Source organism: Nesoenas mayeri, assembly GCF_963082525.1.
Source record: "Nesoenas mayeri genome assembly, chromosome: 1".
Taxonomy (NCBI): Eukaryota; Metazoa; Chordata; class Aves; order Columbiformes; family Columbidae; genus Nesoenas; species Nesoenas mayeri.
The window spans coordinates 199,662,046-199,683,394 of NC_137541.1; the positions used below are offsets into that span (position 1 = coordinate 199,662,046).

At 41.8% G+C, this 21,349-nt stretch overlaps 1 protein-coding gene across 2 annotated transcripts in view; it reads right to left on the reverse strand.

The window, feature by feature from the left end:
• Positions 1 to 21,349, reverse strand: part of CNTN5 (contactin 5) — a gene marked incomplete at both ends in the record, with an annotated part of 369,931 nt that overhangs the window by 260,353 nt on the left and 88,229 nt on the right. The window contains one exon of one of the 2 annotated variants that reach the window (XM_080353815.1): positions 16,136 to 16,354. The exons of the other annotated variant lie outside the window; for it this stretch is intronic. Within the exon in view, the coding sequence (XP_080209941.1) occupies positions 16,136 to 16,354 (219 nt within the window). The remainder of the gene's footprint in view (positions 1 to 16,135; positions 16,355 to 21,349) is intronic. 2 annotated transcript variants of the gene reach the window in all.

Sequence of the window (21,349 nt, forward strand, 5' to 3'; positions counted from 1 at the left end):
GAGTGGTTGCGCCTTGTCTTTTTTCGTGCCTTTCATAGCCAAGTTTCAGAAAGGGGTATGGCCAGAGCACTGCGCACTCGCGTAATCAGCCACAAGTCCAGAGACTTCTACTACCTTCTACAGAGATACGGATGCTAAGTTAAGGAATCGAATCTGGAAGAGTACTGGGCAGAGGGTGACAACGGTGAACGAGGGTGTCAGGGGCATTGTTTTTTACCCTGCCTTTACAGCCGCAGGCGTAAAAGCCAGGACCAGAACATGGTGATCCCCTTCTCTCAACAATCTTCTGTCACATACAAGGATGCTAAGATTAAGGTCAGTTATCAAGAGTCTGGAATAGGATTTTCGGGGGTCCTCATGTTGAGACAGGGTGGTTGTGTCTTGTCTTTTTTCTGCCTTTCAGAGCCAAAGTGCAGAAAGGGCCACTGCCAGAGCATTGCGGACACCCATAATCCGAAAAAAATCCAGAGCCATCTACTACCTTCTACAGTGATACGGATGCTAAGATAAGGAATCAAGAGTCTGTCAGAGGGCTGGGTAGAGGGTGACAATTCTGAACGAGGGTGTCAGGGGCATTGTTTTTTATCCTGCCTTTACAGCCACAGATGTAAAGAGTTCAGGACCAGAACATGGTGAGCCCCTGTTCTCAACAATTCAAGACTTGACATTTGCTGTCATCTACAAGGATGTTAAGATTATGGTCAGTTATCAAGAGTCTGGACTAAAATGTTCTGGGATCCGCATGTTGAGACAGGGTGGTTGCGCCTTGTCTTTTTTCTGCCTTTCAGAAACAAGGCTCGGAAAGGGGCATGGCCAGAGCATTGCAGACTCCCATAATCAGACAAAAATCCAGAGACATGTCCCACCTGCTATAGAAATACGGATTCTATGTTAAGGAATCAAGAGTCTGGCAGAGGGCTGGCTAGAGGTGACAACGGTGAACAAGGATGTCAGGGGCATTGTTTTTTACCCTGCCTTTACAGCCGCAGGCGTAAAAGCCAGGACCAGAACATGGTGATCCCCTACTCTCAACAATCTTCTGTCACATACAAAGATGCTAAGATTAAGGTCAGTTATCAAGAGTCTGAAATAGGATTTTCTGGGGTCCTCATGTTGAGACAGGGTGGTTGTGTCTTGTCTTTTTTCTGCCTTTCAGAGCCAAAGTGCAGAAAGGGGCATTGCCAGAGCATTGCGGACTCCCATAATCAGACAAAAATCCAGAGGCATGTCCCACCTGCTACAGAAATACGGATTCTAAGTTAAGGAATCAAGAGTCTGGCAGAGGGCTGGCTAGAGGTGACAACGGTGAACAAGGATGTCAGGGGCATTGTTTTTTACCCTGCCTTTACAGCCACAGATGTAAAAGCCAGGACCAGAACATGGTGATCCCCTCTTGCCAACTATGCAAGCCTTGACATCTGCTGTCACATACAAGGATGTTAAGATTAAGGTCAGTTATCAAGAGTCTGGAATAAAATTTTATCGGATCCGCATGTTGAGACAGGGTGGTTGCGCCTTGTCTTTTTTCTGCCTTTCAGCAACAAGGCTCAGAAAGGGGTATGGACAGAGTATTGCGCAGTTTTGTAATCATCCACAAGTCCAGAGCCATCTCCTACCTGCTACAGAGATACGGATTCTAAGATAAGGAATCAAGAGTCTGGCAGAGGGCTGGGTAGAGGGTGACAACGGTGAACGAGGGTGTCAGGGGCATTGTTTTTTACCCTGCCTTTACAGCCACAGAAGAAACAACCAGGACCAGAACATGGTGATCCCCTACTCTCAACAATTCAAGACTTGACATCTGCTGTCACATACAAGGATGTTAAGATTAAGGTTAGTTATCAAAAGTCTGGAATAAAATTTTATGGGATCCACATGTTGAGACAGGGTGGTTGCGCCTTGTCTTTTTTCTGCCTTTCAGTGCCAAAGTGCAGAAAGGGGCATTGGCAGAGCATTGCGGACTCCCATAATCCGGAAAAAAGTCCAGAGCCATCTCCTACCTGCTACAGAAATACGGATTCTAAGATAAGGAATCAAGAGTCTGGCAGAGGGCTGGGTAGAGGATGACAAATGTGAACGAGGGTGTCAGGGGCATTGTTTTTTACCCTGCCTTTATAGCCACAGACGTAAAAGCCAGGACCAGAATATGGTGATCCCCTATTCTCAACAATCTTCTGTCATCTACATGGATGTTAAGATTAAGGTCAAGTATCAAGATTCTTGACTAAACTTTTCTGGGATCCTCATTTTGAGACAGAGTGGTTGCGCCTTGTCTTTTTTCGTGCCTTTCATAGCCAAGTTTCAGAAAGGGGTATGGCCAGAGCACTGCGCACTCGCGTAATCAGCCACAAGTCCAGAGACTTCTACTACCTTCTACAGAGATACGGATGCTAAGTTAAGGAATCGAATCTGGAAGAGTGCTGGGTAGAGGGTGACAACGGTGAACGAGGGTGTCAGAGGCATTGTTTTTTACCCTGCCTTTACAGCCGCAGGCGTAAAAGCCAGGACCAGAACATGGTGATCCCCTTCTCTCAACAATCTTCTGTCACATACAAGGATGCTAAGATTAAGGTCAGTTATCAAGAGTCTGGAATAGGATTTTCTGGGGTCCTCATGTTGAGACAGGGTGGTTGTGTCTTGTCTTTTTTCTGCTTTTCAGAGCCAAAGTGCAGAAAGGGCCACTGCCAGAGCATTGCGGACACCCATAATCCGAAAAAAATCCAGAGCCATCTACTACCTTCTACAGTGATACGGATGCTAAGATAAGGAATCAAGAGTCTGTCAGAGGGCTGGGTAGAGGGTGACAATTCTGAACGAAGGTGTCAGGGGCATTGTTTTTTCTCCTGCCTTTACAGCCACAGATGTAAATAGTTCAGGACCAGAACATGGTGAGCCCCTGTTCTCAACAATTCAAGACTTGACATTTGCTGTCATCTACAAGGATGTTAAGATTAAGGTCAGTTATCAAGAGTCTGGACTAAAATGTTCTGGGATCCGCATGTTGAGACAGAGTGGTTGCGCCTTGTCTTTTTTCTGCCTTTCAGAAACAAGGCTCGGAAAGGGGCATGGCCAGAGCATTGCAGACTCCCATAATCAGACAAAAATCCAGAGGCATGTCCCACCTGCTACAGAAATACGGATTCTATGTTAAGGAATCAAGAGTCTGGCAGAGGGCTGGCTAGAGGTGACAACGGTGAACAAGGATGTCAGGGGCATTGTTTTTTACCCTGCCTTTACAGCCGCAGGCGTAAAAGCCAGGATCAGAACATGGTGATCCCCTTCTCTCAACAATCTTCTGTCACATACAAGGATGCTAAGATTAAGGTCAGTTATCAAGAGTGTGGAATAGGATTTTCTGGGGTCCTCATGTTGAGACAGGGTGGTTGTGTCTTGTCTTTTTTCTGCCTTTCAGAGCCAAAGTGCAGAAAGGGGCATTGCCAGAGCATTGCGGACTCCCATAATCAGACAAAAATCCAGAGGCATCTCCCACCTGCTACAGAAATACAGATTCTAAGTTAAGGAATCAAGAGTCTGGCAGAGGGCTGGCTAGAGGTGACAACGGTGAACAAGGATGTCAGGGGCATTGTTTTTTACCCTGCCTTTACAGCCACAGATGTAAAAGCCAGGACCAGAACATGGTGATCACCTGTTGCCAACTATGCAAGCCTTGACATCTGCTGTCACATACAAGGATGTTAAGATTAAGGTCAGTTATCAAGAGGCTGGAATAAAATGTTCTGGGATCCTCATGTTGAGACAGGGTGGTTGCGCCTTGTCTTTTTTCTGCCTTTCAGAGCCAAAGTGCAGAAAGGGCCACTGCCAGACCATTGCGGACACCTATAGTCCGAAAAAAATCCAGAGTCATCTCCTACCTGCTACAGAGATACGGATTCTAAGATAAGGAATCAAGAGTCTGGCAGAGGGCTGGGTAGAGGGTGACAAATGTGAATGAGGGTTTCTGAGGCATTGTTTTTTATCCTGCCTTTACAGCCACAGGAGAAAAAAACAGGACCAGAACATGGTGATCACCTGTTGCCAGCTATGCACGCCTTGACATCTGCTGTCATCTACAAGGATGTTAAGATTAAGGTCAGTTATCAAGAGTCTGGAATAAAATTTTATGGGATACGCATGTTGAGACAGGGTGGTTGCGCCTTGTCTTTTTTCGGACGTTCAGAAACAAGGCTCAGAAAGGGGTATGGACAGAGCATTGCGCAGTTTTGTAATCATCCACAAGTCCAGAGCCATCTCCTACCTGCTACAAAGATACGGATTCTAAGATAAGGAATCAAGAGTCTGTCGAGGGCTGGGTAGAGGGTGACAATTGTGAACGAGGGTGTCTGAGGCATTGTTTTTTATCCTGCCTTTACAGCCACAGATGTAAAGAGTCAGGACCAGAACATGGTGATCCCCTGTTCTCAACAATTCAACACTTGACATCTGCTGTCATCTACAAGGATGTTAAGATTAAGGTCAGTTATCAAGAGTCTGGAATAAAATTTTATCGGATCCGCATGTTGAGACAGGGTGGTTGCGCCTTGTCTTTTTTCTGCCTTTCAGAGCCAAAGTGCAGAAAGGGGCATTGGCAGAGCATTGCGGACACCCATAATCCGGAAAAAAGTCCAGAGCCATCTCCTACCTGCTACAGAAATACGGATTCTAAGATAAGGAATCAAGAGTCTGGCAGAGGGCTGGGTAGAGGGTGACAAATGTGAATGAGGGTGTCTGAGGCATTGTTTTTTACCCTGCCTTTATAGCCACAGATGTAAAAGCCAGGACCACAATATGGTGATCCCCTATTCTCAACAATCTTCTGTCATCTACATGGATGTTAAGATTAAGGTCAGGTATCAAGATACTTGACTAAACTTTTCTGAGATCCTCATTTTGAGACAGAGTGGTTGCGCCTTTTCTTTTTTCATGCCTTTCATAGCCAAGTTTCAGAAAGGGATATGGCCAGAACATTGCGCACTCGCGTAATCAGCCACAAGTCCAGAGCCATCTACTACCTTCTACAGAGATACGGATGCTAAGTTAAGGAATCGAATATGGAAGAGTGCTGGGTAGAGGGTGACAACGGTGAAAGAGGGTGTCAGGGGCATTGTTTTTTACCCTGCCTTTACAGCCGCAGGCGTAAAAGCCAGGACCAGAACATGGTGATCCCCTTCTCTCAACAATCTTCTGTCACATACAAGGATGTTAAGATTAAGGTCAGTTATCAAGAGTCTGGAATAGGATTTTCTGGGGTCCTCATGTTGAGACAGGGTGGTTGTGTCTTGTCTTTTTTCTGCCTTTCAGAGCCAAAGTGCAGAAAGGGGCATTGCCAGAGCATTGCGGACTCCCATAATTCAAAAAAAATCCAGAGGCATCTCCCACCTGCTACAGAAATACAGATTCTAAGTTAAGGAATCAGGAATCTGGCAGAGGGCTGGGTAGAGGGTGACAATGGTGAACAAGGATGTCAGGGGCATTGCTTTTTACCCTGCCTTTACAGCCGCAGGTGTAAAAGCGAGGACCAGAACATGGTGATTCCCTACTCTCAACAATCTTCTGTCACATACAAGGATGCTAAGATTAAGGTCAGTTATCAAGAGTCTGGAATAAAATGTTCTGGGATCCTTATGTTGAAACAGGATGGTTGCGCCTTGTCTTTTTTCTGCCTTTCAGAGCCAAAGTGCAGAAAGGGCCGCTGCCAGAGCATTGCGGACACCCATAATCCGAAAAAAATCCAGAGCCATCTACTACCTTCTACGGTGATATGGATGCTAAGATAAGGAATCAAGAGTCTGTCAGAAGGCTGAGTAGAGGGTGACAATTGTGAACAAGGGTGTCTGAGGCAATGTTTTTTATCCTGCCTTTACAGCCACAGATGTAAAGAGTCAGGACCAGAACATGGTGAGCCCCTGTTCTCAAGAATTCAAGACTTGACATCTGCTGTCATCTACAAGGATGTTAAGATTAAGGTGAGTTATCAAGAGTCTGGACTAAAATGTTCTGGGATCCGCATGTTGAGACAGGGTGGTTGCGCCTTGTCTTTTTTCTGCCTTTCAGAAACAAGGCTCGGAAAGGGGCATTGCCAGAGCATTGCAGACTCCCATAATCAGACAAAAATCCAGAGGCATCTCCCACCTGCTACAGAAATACGGATTCTAAGTTAAGGAATCAAGAGTCTGGCAGAGGGCTGGGTAGAGGTGACAACGGTGAACAAGGATGTCAGGGGCATTGTTTTTTACCCTGCCTTTACAGCCACAGATGTAAAAGCCAGGACCAGAACATGGTGATCACCTGTTGCCAACTATGCAAGCCTTGACATCTGCTGTCACATACAAGGATGTTAAGATTAAGGTCAATTATCAAGAGTCTGGAATAAAATGTTCTGGGATTCTTATGTTGAAACAGGATGGTTGCGCCTTGTCTTTTTTCTGCCTTTCAGAGCCAAAGTGCAGAAGGGGCCACTGCCAGAGCATTGCGGACACCCATAATCCGAAAAAAATCCAGAGCCATCTCCTACCTGCTACAGAGATACGGATTCTAAGATAAGGAATCAAGAGTCTGGCAGAGGGCTGGGTAGAGGGTGACAATTCTGAACGAAGGTGTCAGGGGCATTGTTTTTTATCCTGCCTTTACAGCCACAGATGTAAAGAGTCAGGACCAGAACATAGCGATCCCCTGATTTCTACAATGCAATCCTTGACATCTAGAAGGATGCTAAGATTAAGGTCAGTTATCAAGACTCTGGACTAAAATTTTCTGGGATGCAAATATTGAGACAGAGTGGTTGCACCTTGTCTTTTTTCGTGCCATTCATAGCCAAGTTTCAGAAAGGGGTATGGCCAGAGCATTGCGCACTCACATGATCAGGCACAAGTCCATAGCAATCTCCTGCCTTCTATAGAGATACGGATGCTAAGTCAAGGAATCGAATCTGGAAGAGTGCTAGGCAGAGGGTGACAACGGTGAACGAGGGTGTCAGGGGCATTGTTTTTTACCCTGCCTTTACAGCCGCAGGCGTAAAAGCCAGGACCAGAACATGGTGATCCCCCTCTCTCAACAATCTTCTGTCACATACAAGGATGCTAAGATTAAGGTCAGTTATCAAGAGTCTGGAATAGGATTTTCTGGGGACCTCATGTTGAGACAGGGTGGTTGTGTCTTGTCTTTTTTCTGCCTTTCAGAGCCAAAGTGCAGAAAGGGGCATTGCCAGAGCATTGCGGACTCCCATAATCCAAAAAAAATCCAGAGGCATCTCCCACCTGCTACAGAAATACGGATTCTAAGTTAAGGAATCAAGAGTCTGGCAGAGGGCTGGGTAGAGGGTTACAAATGTGAACGAGGGTGTCAGGGGCATTGTTTTTTATCCTGCCTTTACAGCCACAGAACTAAAAACCAGGACCAGAACATGGTGATCACCTGTTGCCAGCTATGCACGCCTTGACATCTGCTGTCATCTACAAGGATGTTAAGATTAAGGTCAGTTATCAAGAGTCTGGAATAGGATTTTCTGGGGTCCTCATGTTGAGACAGGGTGGTTGCGCCTTGTCTTTCTTCTGCCTTTCAGAGCCAAAGTGCAGAAAGGGGCATTGCCAGAGCATTGCGGACTCCCATAATCAGACAAAAATCCAGAGGCATCTCCCGCCTGCTACAGAAATACGGATTCTAAGGAATCAAGAGTCTGGCTGAGAGCTGGGTAGAGGTTGAAAATGGTGAACAAGGGTGTGAGGGGCATTGTGTTTTATCCTGCCTTTACAGCCACAGGCGTAAAAGCCAGGACCAGAACATGGTGATCCCCTTCTCTCAACAATCTTCTATCACATACAAGGATGTTAAGATTAAGGTCAGTTATCAAGAGTCTGGAATAAAATGTTCTGGGATCCTCATGTTGAGACAGGGTGGTTGTGTCTTGTCTTTTTTCTGCCTTTCAGAGCCAAAGTGCAGAAAGGGGCATTGCCAGAGCATTGCGGACTCCCATAATCCAAAAAAAATCCAGAGGCATCTCCCACCTGCTACAGAAATACGGATTCTAAGTTAAGGAATCAAGAGTCTGGCAGAGGGCTGGGTAGAGGGTTACAAATGTGAACGAGGGTGTCAGGGGCATTGTTTTTTATCCTGCCTTTACAGCCACAGAAGAAACAACCAGGACCAGAACATGGTGATCACCTGTTGCCAGCTATGCACGCCTTGACATCTGCTGTCATCTACAAGGATGTTAAGATTAAGGTCAGTTATCAAGAGTCTGGAATAGGATTTTCTGGGGTCCTCATGTTGAGACAGGGTGGTTGCGCCTTGTCTTTCTTCTGCCTTTCAGAGCCAAAGTGCAGAAAGGGGCATTGCCAGAGCATTGCGGACTCCCATAATCCAACAAAAATCCAGAGGCATCTCCCGCCTGCTACAGAAATACGGATTCTAAGGAATCAAGAGTCTGGCTGAGAGCTGGGTAGAGGTTGACAATGGTGAACGAGGGTGTGAGGGGCATTGTGTTTTATCCTGCCTTTACAGCCACAGTCGTAAAAGCCAGGACCAGAACATGGTGATCCCCTACTCTCAACAATCTTCTATCACATACAAGGATGTTAAGATTAAGGTCAGTTATCAAGAGTCTGGAATAGGATTTTCTGGGGTCCTCATGTTGAGACAGGGTAGTTGTGTCTTGTCTTTTTTCTGCCTTTCAGAGCCAAAGTGCAGAACGGGGCATTGCCAGAGCATTGCGGACTCCCATAATCCAAAAAAAATCCAGAGGCATCTCCCACCTGCTACAGAAATACGGATTCTAAGTTAAGGAATCAAGAGTCTGGCAGAGGGCTGGGTAGAGGTTGACAATGGTGAACGAGGGTGTCAGGGGCATTTTTTTTTATCCTGCCTTTATAGCCACAGTAGAAAAAACCAGGACCAGAACATGGTGATCACCTGTTGCCAGCTATGCAAGCCTTGACATCTGTTGTCATCTACAAGGATGTTAAGATTAAGGTCAGTTATCAAGAGTCTGGAATAAAATGTTCTGGGATCCTTACGTTGAAACAGGGTGGTTGTGCCTTGTCTTTTTTCTGCCTTTCAGAGCCAAAGTGCAGAAAGGGCCACTGCCAGAGCATTGCGAACTCCCATAATCTGAAAAAAATCCAGAGCCATCTCCTACCTGCTACAGAGATATGGATTCTAAGATAAGGAATCAAGAGTCTGGCAGAGGGCTGGGTAGAGGGTGACAAATGTGAACGAGGGTGTCAGGGGCATTGTTTTTTACCCTGCCTTTACAGCCGCAGGCGTAAAAGCCAGGACCAGAACATGGTGATCCCCTACTCTCAACAATCTTCTGTCACATACAAGGATGTTAAGATTAAGGTCAGGTATCAAGATTCTTGACTAAACTTTTCTGGGATCCTCATTTTGAGACAGAGTGGTTGCGCCTTTTCTTTTTTCGTGCCTTTCATAGCCAAGTTTCAGAAAGGGGTATGGCCAGAGCACTGCGCAGTTTTGTAATCAGCCACAAGTCCAGAGCAATCTCCTACCTGCTACAGAGATACGAATTCTAAGATAAGGAATCAAGAGTCTGGCAGAGGGCTGGACAAATGTGAACGAGGGTGTCTGAGGCATTTTTTTTATCCTGCCTTTATAGCCACAGACGTAAAGAGTCAAGACTAGAACATGGTGATACCCTGTTGTCAACAATCTTCTGTCATCTACAGAGGTGTTAAGATTAAGGTCAGTTATCAAGAGACTGGAATAAGATTTTCTGGAATACCCAGGTTTAGAGAGGGTCGTTGCGCCCTTGTTTTTTTGCGGACCTTTCAGAGCCAAAACTCAGAAATGGGCATGGCCAGAGCATTGCGCATTTCCATAATCAGCCAGAAATTCAAAGTCATTTCCGACCGTCTACAGAGACATGGATGCTGAGTTAAGGAATCAAGAGTCTGGCAAAGGGCTGGGTAGAAGTTGACAAATACGAATGGGCGTGTTTGTGGCATTGTTTTTTATCCTGCCTTTGCATCCACAGACATAGAGTCAGGACCAGTACATTGTGATTTCTTATTCTCAACAATACAAGCCTTGACACATGCTGTCATCTACAAGGATGTTAAGATTAAGGTCAGTTATCAAGAGACTGTAATTGTAATAAGATTTTCCGGAGTACCCAGGTTGAGACAGAGTGGTTGCACTTTGTTTTTTTTCGCACCTTTCAGTCCCGAAGCTCTAAAAGGGGCGTGACCAGAGCATTGTGGATTCCCTTAATCAGCCACAAATCCAGAGGCCTGTCACAAAGGCCTCAGCAGAGTGTGAAAATGGTAATAGAGGATCGCTGATCTTTTGCTTTTTATTCTGTCTTTTACAGTCATGGAGCTAGACAAGGTTGGATCAGAGCATTGCGCACTCCCGTTATAGCTACAAATCCAGAGACATCTTTCACATTCTACAAAGATATGGACACTAAGTTAAGTAATCAAGCGTCTTGAGAAGGCCTCGGCAGGGGGTGACAATGGTGAGTGAGATGGCTGATCCTTTGTTTTTTATACTGCCTTTTACATCCACAGGCCCAAATGGGGACAGGACTAGACCGTGGTGCAGTCCCCTAATCATCCACAAACCCAGGGACATCTGATACCTTTTATAAGGATATGGATGCTAAGTTAAGGAATCAGGAGTCTGGCAAATGCCTGGGCAATTGGTGGCTGTGTTGAGCAATGGACCCCAATCCTTTGGGTTTTTTATTGTCTTTCATATCCACAGATGGATAAAGTGGCAGGCCCAGACTCTGGTCTTCACCGCTCATTGGTGACACAGCCAGAGAGGTCTCCTACCTTCTGCAAGTATATATACACTAAGGTAAGTAGTCAAGTATCTGTCAGACTCCTGGGCAGTGGTTGACAGTGGTTAGCAAGTATGGCTGCCCCTTTGTTTTTTATCATGCATTTTAGAGCCATGGGCCTTGGCAGGGATGGGATAAGAACATGCCACTCTCTGCTGCTTGACCACTGTTTCAGGGAGATTTGCAACCTTCTGTAATGAGACTAAGTTACAGTATCAGGAGTCTGGCAGAGGTTTTGGCTTGCCTTGGCCACTGTGAGCAAGCATGTCTGTGCCTTTGGATTTTATCATTCATTTTGCAGCCATTGCCCGGGAAGGGTCAGGACCAGAACACGGCCATAGACCCAGAGAGATGTGTTGCCTTGTACAGGGATGTTGACATTAAGTGAATGTATCAAAAGAGTGGCAGAGGCCTGGTCAGGTTTTACCCATGGTGAGCAAGGGTGACTGCCCATTTAATTTTTATCCTGCCAGGAGCATTAGCAGACTATGTTGAACTGTTTTTCTCATCAATACAGGATAAGAGATATGCTGCTGTCTACAAGGATGCTGACACTAAGTTATCAAGATTTTCACAGAACTCTGGGCATTTTTGACAATGGTGAACCAGGGTGGCTGCCCTGGTTTTTTTTTATCCTGCATTTCACAGCCACAGCTCAGAAAGGGTCAGGGCCGGACCTCAGTGCACTTCTGTAATCAGCCACAAACCCCAGGAGGTCTCTTACCTTCTACAAGAATATGGATACTAATTTAATATATCAGGAGTCTGGCAGAGCCATGGGCAGAGGTTGACAATGGTGAGTGAGGATGGCTGCCTTTTTGTTGTTTATACTGCATTTAACAGCTGCAGGCCCAGACAGGTGCATGACCAGACCATGGTGAACCCTAGTTTTCAAGAATCTGGGCTGAGAGATATATTGTCATCTACAAGGATGCTGACATCAAGTTTAGGCATCAAGAGTGTGGCAGAGTCCTGGAGAGGTGTTTCCCATGGTGAGCAAGGGTGGCTGCTTGCTTTGTTGAGTATGCATGGAGTGCACAAACTGAAACACAGCAAGTTCTATCTCAATTTCACGAGTATCTTCTTTACTTTGAGGGTGATGGAGCACTGGAAGCGGCTGCACAGATTGGTTGTCATGTCGTCTTCTCTTGGGATTTTAGACAACTCCGTGGATGCATTCCTGTGAGATTTGTGAACCTTCTTTAATAGGGTGTTTTGATGATATTATCTCCAGAGGTCCCTTTCAACTCTTACTATTCTGTGATTATAACCCCATACCTTATTTTTTCTTTCTAGCTTCAGCAAGACCATAAAAAGAAATGAATATTTAATATACATATTAAGCATATGTATATTTCAATTCATTATTTTCATTTCTAAAGGGAATTTTTTCTGTTCCTTGCACAGGGTTTTACTAAAACAACTAGTTTTCTTTATCTTATTTAAGTGCTATGAGACCGTTGATTTATGATAGAGTGGCACATATGTCTTGGGATTACAGGTATGGATTGCAACCAAGCACTGTAACAACCAGATTGTGGTCCCCATTTTTTGTTGTCCTTTTCAATTTAGACAATTAAAACCACTAAGCACTCTCATTAGGATTTACTACTTAAACTGATATTGCCCATAAAGGCAAGGGTATGGAAAATATTTCAAATATTAGTAAAGTCCCTCTTTTTAAATTCTTGAATTTCATGAGAGCTGTACTCAAACATTCTTTGAATTCCAAGGTTCTCTTTGCAGCACATTTGGACTTGAAAAATACTGCAGTATATGACTTCTTAGTAACAAGTATTTAAATCCTCATGGGAATGGAAACTGGAATATGTGTATCCTCCACCCTTACATACAGAGACACTTTCATTTTCTCCCTCAATTGTTGAAAAAAGAGAATCAGACGTTCTTTAGTTGTTCTTGCTGAGCAATGTAAATACCATGGGAACAAAGTGCAGATGAGAATAAAGTTTCTAGTACTTCCAGTTCTGCAGTAACACAAAAAGTATCATTACTCAACATTCAGCTTTTTTGCCACCATCCTTAATATAATTCCAGGTCAACATGAAAAAGAAGGAATTCTAGAACCCTGGGAGCACAGAGGTGAGAGGGAAGAAACTATGATCTTGTTCAAAGTTCTGCAATGAAGCTGCCTTGGCAATATTATTTCTAGTGTCTGATAATTCTAAGTGATGTACCTTTAAAGAATAAAATAAATAACCTTCTTTTAAAAGTTTTCTTAAATAATATTTTAAAACATAATTGTCTGCAGAAGAGGAAGGTGTAGCAGATTCTACACTGCACTGGTAGTTTTTGTCTTTAATTCAGACTGGTAAATGCTGAATCTAGCAGATGGTGTGCAATCAGGAATTCACATTCACTAAAAAATAGATTCAGATCTTGCACATCTTGAGGTTCACTGATTCAAACACTTTCAGTAGTGACCTGAGATGGAAGGGTAAAAAGAGTCTTTGTTCAAGGTTAAGTTCAATTGTCTTTACTGCAGCATTTCAGAAGATTTTGAAACAGCAAGAAAGTACAGGAGTTTGCTGTTTTATGATTCTTCAAGAGTATTTCATGAATAATTCACACTTTCTATGCACATTTTTTAGTCGTGACTTTACACATTTTTACAGAAGGACTGTATTGCCTTAACTGCATGTTTACGCTAAATAATTCCATATAGTTTAAATTCAGCAGTGAGATACAGCATAGTTCTTTTAATTTGAGATATCAAAAACACATGCTGAATTGAAAGTGCAAATTAAATGGCATAAAGTCATTATAAAAGGACCTTTATTATAAGGCATGTCAGGCCTCTGAACCTGTCTGCTGGGAAATCAATTGAAAAGTTGCTTGAGAACCTGCATACTTAAGAAGCTATTAAAAGTATTTTGTTTTTTCCTTATGGCAAAACTGACTCCTGAGTATATGCCATATATTAGGTGCTTGAATTATGTAAGTTCTCAACTGTAGTAACTTAAAATATGTTTCCCCTGATTATTAACGTCCTCTCACTTGTAACAGCAGTCACTCATGACCACACATGAGCATAGGGTGCTCTAGCATTTCCTCATTTAGGAGGGTTCGGCTAATAAATGTGACCTTTTAAGTCTATCACTTATCACATACCAGTTGTGGGAAGATGACTAAAATATCTTTCCTTCAGGATCTCTACAAACTGAAACAGAGCCTTGAGGACAAATCAAAATCAAGAAATATATTAATTTAAGTGGAATGCCAGATGACTAAGATGGTGAACTTATTTCTGGTTTCTAAATATCAAAGATATGATCTCAAATGTGAAGGTAAAAACAGAACTCAGGAGATTTAGAAACTAAGTTGTATTCAGCTGCCATTGCAGATATGTTCTTGCCCTCTTGGATGATGCAGATTACCCTATCTGGTCTCCTGCCACAGAGCCCTCAATCCTGCCACGCCAGAAATATGCTCATCTTTTCTAAGCCCTGTTTCATACCTGTGCTAGTGCCATGCAGGTGCTTCAGATAATCAAGGGCTTTTAAAATATTACTTGGGTGCCTCAGTTTTACCTGTTTCTACAAATGTCTACACAGCTGGATGTACAAAGACCTGTAAGTGGTGGAGTAGCTCTACTAGGATGGTTTTATGCAGTCCTTGAAAGAAAGAGTTGAAGTCCCTCTCTTCTGAGCCAAGTGCTCTGTTCACTGGGGCTTATGAGTTATAGCCCCTTTAAAATTTTGCCTCCAGTCAGTGGTTCCTGCTGTAAAACAGAAGAAACTCAATTGCTGAGTCAGAATGTGGCCCCTATGTTTCGAGAAGACTTATGATTGATGACCTATATCAGGTATGATCTCAGTCTGGAAATGCCAAGGATTTAGGTGGTGGAATGCTTATCCTGAGGATCGCCATCCCATATCCCATTTTCATAGAATGAGTTGAACGAGTTGATCATAAAGTTTCTCAAAGTAAAGATTTTAGCATAACAATCAAACTTCACATCAAACTTGAACACAGTAAGCCGCCTTTTTGCCAGCTATTTGTGTTTGTGTGGTGAGTGTTTTTGTTTGGTTGGTTTTTTTTTTGGTTTGTGTTTTTGTTGTTGTTTTTGCATGATGAAAAAATCAGGGTAAATGATGGAGAAGACGCTTTATGGTTTCAGCTTGTATTCTATTATTCATAAAGTCTGTGTTCTGTTGCCTTGTGGCTTCCAATTCTCCTTCACTCTCTAGCCATTCATGCTGTTGAAGACCAGGATAATACACTTTGGTTTTAATCCAGAACTTTGATTTTCACCTGCACATATCAGGTTGGCTGGGAGGAGTCATTAGTATGTGGTGCATGGGCAATAACTGAGTTTAGTCCAGTCACCGCTTGCAAAGGATATTGCAGAAGAAGTAAAAATGTAGAAACCCGCCCCAGTTCCAGAAATGCTATCAAAGAGAATTTACCTGCTTGCATGATTCAAATTGTTTGTGTTCTAGATCAGCCTTAATCAAGGAACAAATTTATGCTTGTATAGAACTCATATCTGTTCATAAAAAATACCTGCATAGACTGTTAGCTTTCAACATACGCAAGGCACTTTCCAGGGGAAAAATAAAGACTTTCCTGAGAGGAGCAATAATCCTGTAATCACAGTCACTATACTGCATTAATGTTGTTGAACTGTGAGGTCTTAATCGCAATCCTTTCCTCTCTTACTTCGTTAGATTGTAATGTTTAAATATCCTCTAACCTTTACCTCCGTCGTCCTCCTTCCTTCCTCCTTTTCTTTCTGTTTTTCTTTTCATCTTTCATTAAAACATGGTATCAGAAATGCGACTTCTTTAAATGTAACCAAATATGAAAAAGTGTGTATTGTTACTATGAATTATTGCATTTAAAGGTAAATGACACCATATCTCACTGGTGTGTTTACCCATTCATGCACATGTGTATGCATGGCAGAGTTGAATACACAGAGGACATATTTTAGTAAAAAAGTAATTTAATAAGATTTGTTATTGATGTTTAACTTACATTGCTATCATACATGATTAAATTAGAAAAAATCCAAAGAAAAAATATATATCTATAAAAGAGGGACTGACATTTTATTACTAGATGAACTTGTGCTGTAATGGAATTTCAAACCACCAGTTTTCTATTTTCACGTAGCAAAAGCTGTATAAAACTACTCTGAGTAGGAATTTTTAAGAAAGAATTTTTAACTGGTGACTCTGAAGTTAATCTGAACAATCTAGAGGGAAAGACGCCTGTTTCTACTTTGTGTTGTTTAACAAAATTCAAAATGATGTCTGATAAAAAATACAATGTTTTTGAAAAACATTTCAAAGATTCAGAGATGGAAATTAGACTTACCATCATGTTTGAAGGCCTCTGAAAGGTGATAGAGATTTGTTGGGGAGTGGTAATGTTGTGCAGCTCCTCTCCAACCTGGTGAAGATACACTTCCTAATGAAGGACTGCTTAATCGTGGTCTATTCTTTGAATTAAATGAGGCTAAAGGTGAACTACCAGATTTGATTCTTAGGATAGCAGCATATGATGTGGGGAGACCAGGAACAGCTTCCGAATATTCTGAAAAAAAGAAAAAAAAGAGAGCGCTGAATAAAAATAAAGTCCATCACTTTTCAAAATAGTATTTAATTATGAATTAGAAAGGTAGAAAAATTTTTATCCATAAAAGTAGTGTCAGAGACACCTCGGATTCCATGAGGGACTCAGCTTCCAGACAGAACTAGGCAGCAGCATAGAATTCTAAGACAGAAAGTTCCTCTGCAGTTTCAACATAACATAAAAAAATCAGGTGGTTATTAAATTTGTTATTTATGTTGATATTAATTTACAATATTTTAAATTCTATTTATATAACCTTAATTCACTAGTAGAAAAATGTTTGCCAGGCCACCATCTTTCCTTCATAGCCTTTGTATATACTTTGTAGATGCAGTGCAGAAACAAATATGCTCCTCATTTCAACAATTTGTGGGAAAATCAAGTGGGCTAGCTGAAAAGCCCAAGAGCCCACATATGCACAGATCCCCAAAACATGCACATTCAAAGTCACTTCTTTCTGTCTATGCAACTTCCTTTTTTTTTTTTTTTTTTTCTGCCTGTACTTAAAATTTCAGTGTCTATGAATAAAGAATAGGGCCCAAGATTTTGGTGCTTGTATAATGCCAAATAAAAGAGAAATAAATATATTATATTATTATAACAGATTAAAAATATCACTCAGGAGCTGCAGAAACAAAGCAAGCTGAACTACTGAAGTCAATAGTCCTTAACATGCAACAGTCTTAAGGAGGTGAGAAGAATTTTTCATAGATGAGCAAACAGTGTCAGACTGTATATCAAGTGCATAAGAAGGAACTGATTTTGGGGAGGACAGGGGAAGTGGCTGGTAGAAATAAAGATCATCATTGTGTCATCTCCACTGACGATAAATACTTATAAATTAGACATTCTTCACATTGGCTTAATATGAACAATGAAAAACTACGAATGTTCAAAAAGTTTGAATAGCAGCGAACTCAACTGAAATTGAGTCTCTTTAAAATACTAGGTCATGTCCTTACTGGAGAGCTTTTGGAAAACTAGTCTAAGCATAAATGTAGTTTGGATAAGGATTAGACTCTCTCTAACACAGTTTACATCAGAGGATGGAAATACTTGGTGTCAGGAGAACTGATCAGTTGAGCACTGTGGAGCTCCTCAGATCCTCACAGCTCAGATCTTCTGATATCCCCAGGTCTTTATGATACCCTTGTGGAATAATTACTGTGGGAGCAAATTACTGAAACTAATTATAAAAAGTACACTTATTGAGAACAAAGTTGTATCCACACCCTCAACACATAAAGCAGCTCAGCCCCCCCTTCCCCCAACCTGGCCTGCATTCATGGATATCAGTATAAGGGGGGAGCTCAGTGTGCTGGCACCAAGGAGAATGGAGAGTGGAGCAGTGTGGAGATACCATGGCCAGGTTCTGTGCATGAGGCAGGTACAGCAACAAGATGGTGCTGTGCACATAGCTGCTGTCAAATACAAGACAAATATTCCATTCTATCCAAAATACTAGTTGCTGAGCTAGCTGTTATGGAGAGATTTGTCCCGTGGATGAAGTTTGTTCATACTCTGGAGACATTCAAGACCCGCCTGGACACATTCCTGTATAGCCTCATCTAGATGTTCCTGCTCCTGCAGGGGGATTGAACTAGGTGATCTCTTGAGGTCCCTTCCAATCCCTAACATTCTGTGATTCTGTGATTCTGTGATTATAATCTCACTATAATACCAAAATGCACCTCCACCCCAAGAGATACCCGCTGCCATCATGCCCCCCTGCTCTTTTGAGCATAATCTATGTATTCTTTTAAGTCTATACCTTTAAAATTGAAGTGAGAGAATTTTATACCAATCAATAACAAAGGTATGTAGGAGTAGAGTCACTCAAGCTCCACCTAAACATAGAAAATAGTATAAAATACCCTAGCAATAGGAGAAAGTTAGGGAAGACACCACCACTGAGAAGTCAAGGAGACAGCATCGTAGACTTCTGGGATTAGTCAGTGGGCTGAACCCATCTTTCCCCCCAAAAGGATGCTTTGTTATTTCACACTTTGTTATTTCAAGTGTTTCCCTGGGAAACTTAGACTTCAAGCTTGTATTTGTAATCATATTAGTAGCACCATATAGTTATCTTATATAGTTATCTTATAGTTATCTCTATATATTTGGTACCAAAGTGAATTTTTGCAAATAAAGTGTATTTTTGCAAATAAAGTGTATTTTTTCAGTCAGCTTATTTTATCAATGGCAATCTAAAAGAGCTTGTACCTGTTGCTTTAATAAATTTCATTATCTGTGGATCTAGTTGTGAGAATATCTCATTGGATGCGCTCAGACTTATGGTACATATATGATTCATGAATCTGTGCAAGTGCATAAATACAAGGACCATGACCTGACCCCACGGTATTGGTTAATCCATAATCATGTGAATTCAACATAACGTCGGACTCGCTGTTGAGCATCATCAGACTCACAGTGCTGACTTGAGGCCATTTTGGTTTAATTTGGCTTCACTCAGAAGCCAAGCTCAACTGTCATCTGCCCCTAGTGATACACTGAGGACAAGCTGGTACACAAGGGGGTGTAGTTTCTGCCAAATTAATCCTTTTAACTCAGCAACCCTCCATGGAAATGCTGCAGGAAATCTGAAAACAGGCAGATTGGTACACAGTCCTGTTTTTCTCTCATGGAGCTCAGTTGTGGCCAGATTGTAGCTGGTTACAAGGATGCAAAGCACCGTGCAAAGGACTCTTGCTTTGAAAAGACACCACATCTCTCTGCCTCTTAAATACACACATATCCTTCTGCTTCTAACCCAAGGTGAACAAGTGATCTGTAATCTACATGAGAAGGAAAAGGAAGCAGAAAGAAAACACTATATTAAGAAAACTATTTCTGTGTATATTTTTATACGTAAGTCAAGAATTACATAATTCTAACAGTGATACATATTCTGTGATACCTATTCAGTGATACATATTCAGGATCCATTTCTACAGCTTAAAAAAAAAAAAAACAAAACAGAAACATTAAAAAACCAAACCAAACCAAACCAAACCAAACCACAAACAAATAATCAAAAAACCCAAAACAACACCCCCCCAAAAACAAACAAACAATAAACAACAACAACAACAAAACTAAACTAAACAAACCAACAAACAAACCAAAACAAACAACCCACACTGGAAATTGGTGATTGCTATTGGGAAGACATTCCTCCAGTGTGCACAGAGACACGGAAGAAATGCACACTGGAAGGAATTTTACCTTATAATAAAAAAAATGCAGACCTGACTTTCGTCCAAACTTTACAACACAGCATAATAAACCTTAATAAGATTTCCAAAGGAAACATGATTGCAATCACACATATATAATCAATGTACTGTTCCTTGAGTATTTTCTGCAGACACAGGCACTTTTCTGTTTTCAGCATGGTATTTTAGCTCTATGGTATTTGCCCTATGGCAAAGGACATGGATTAGGGAAAATTTTATGTCAGTACTTTTTCAGCAAATGATAAATACTTCATGTGACTGAAATAGTGTATTATTAGGCTGTTAAATGTACTATACACCATACATATATATCAGTAATAAAACTGATGTCTGAAGAATTTTTAAACTATGTAGTCCATTTGTTGACAACAGATAGTTCCTTAGATGATCTTGAGCATATCAACTATTCTGGCTTGAGAAGATTCAAATAATTATTCTTTTGTCATTTCAGTGTGAAAATTATGAAACAGTCTTCCTTGATGGGTAGAAAGAAAATTATTGTGCAAGCTAGAGAGTTTGAGCTCTATAGTGCTTTTATTTTTTTTTTCAAATAAATGGAGACTAGCAATCAGAAATTAAATAGTAATACTAATAATGCTGATCGTTAGATAAACCATTTAATATAGCTTCCATGTTCCTATTGCCCTGTCTTGTCAGCTTGGAAAGTGGGTGGAGCAATCACACAATTCTGCATGTTTCTACACAAACATGCTATTTTATAATTCTTTTTTTTTTAATATTAATTTTTTCAGTTCAACGGCACACTGAACATAAAATGCAGCCAGGCCCCTGCTCCTCTAGCAAGCCTGCCATGTAGCTCTTCTCCTTGCTGTGCCTCTCATTCTCTGTCATCTCTACCTGCTTCTGTAAACGTCTCTAAGATATCTTGCTTACAAGAGAGGAACATCCTTCTACCAGGTTCTGCCTGATCTGTCTCCCAGCAAACAGGACAAATCAAGCAGCCTTCCTCCCTGCTGCCCAGGCACACAAGAGAAACAAAGAACGCTACACATACATAAAGTCATAAACAAACACATCAAAAATTGTAACCTCTGTTACACGTAACTCATTTAGCACCAGGCCAAATTGCAGATTATACACGCATGGAAGAGCAAAATAACCATTAATCCTTTCAAAATTGTACTATGAAATACTTTTTAATTGGAAGCGCATGTCAGTTTATGAGCTGAGGTGTACTACAGTTTCTAGCAAGCTTGAGCTTGTTAGTACTTGTTAGTACTCCTGCCCTAATTAGTTTGGGATCAGACTTTTTGTCATTAGGGTGAGTGTCTAAACAGCTTCCAGGCAGAGAAACACATCTAGAAAAGAAGGAGATTTGTGGAGCCAGGCAAATGTGGAGGGCTAAGCAGTAAGTGGGACTGGAAAAAGGAGAAAGTACAATAACAAGACTTGCTCTTGGCTGCCTTAATTTTGCCAACATATCATGTTGCTAGACAAAAGTAAATAGAAGCCATAGAGTGGTATGCAGCCTCCCCTTCTGCAGAATTTTGAATTAAAGTACTATTTTTTGCTAACGTAATATTTCTTATTTTTAGGCTAGGACTCTCCTGTTCGTTTTCATGCATAACTCAATAAGCTACTCCAGTAAATAGGATTCCACAACCCTGAAATAGTTTTGACAACTTTTGCTGAAATAGTATGTGTAGGCAGCTTGGTGAAATGAACTTGTTCTGCGCTGCCTCATCAAGTCAAGAAT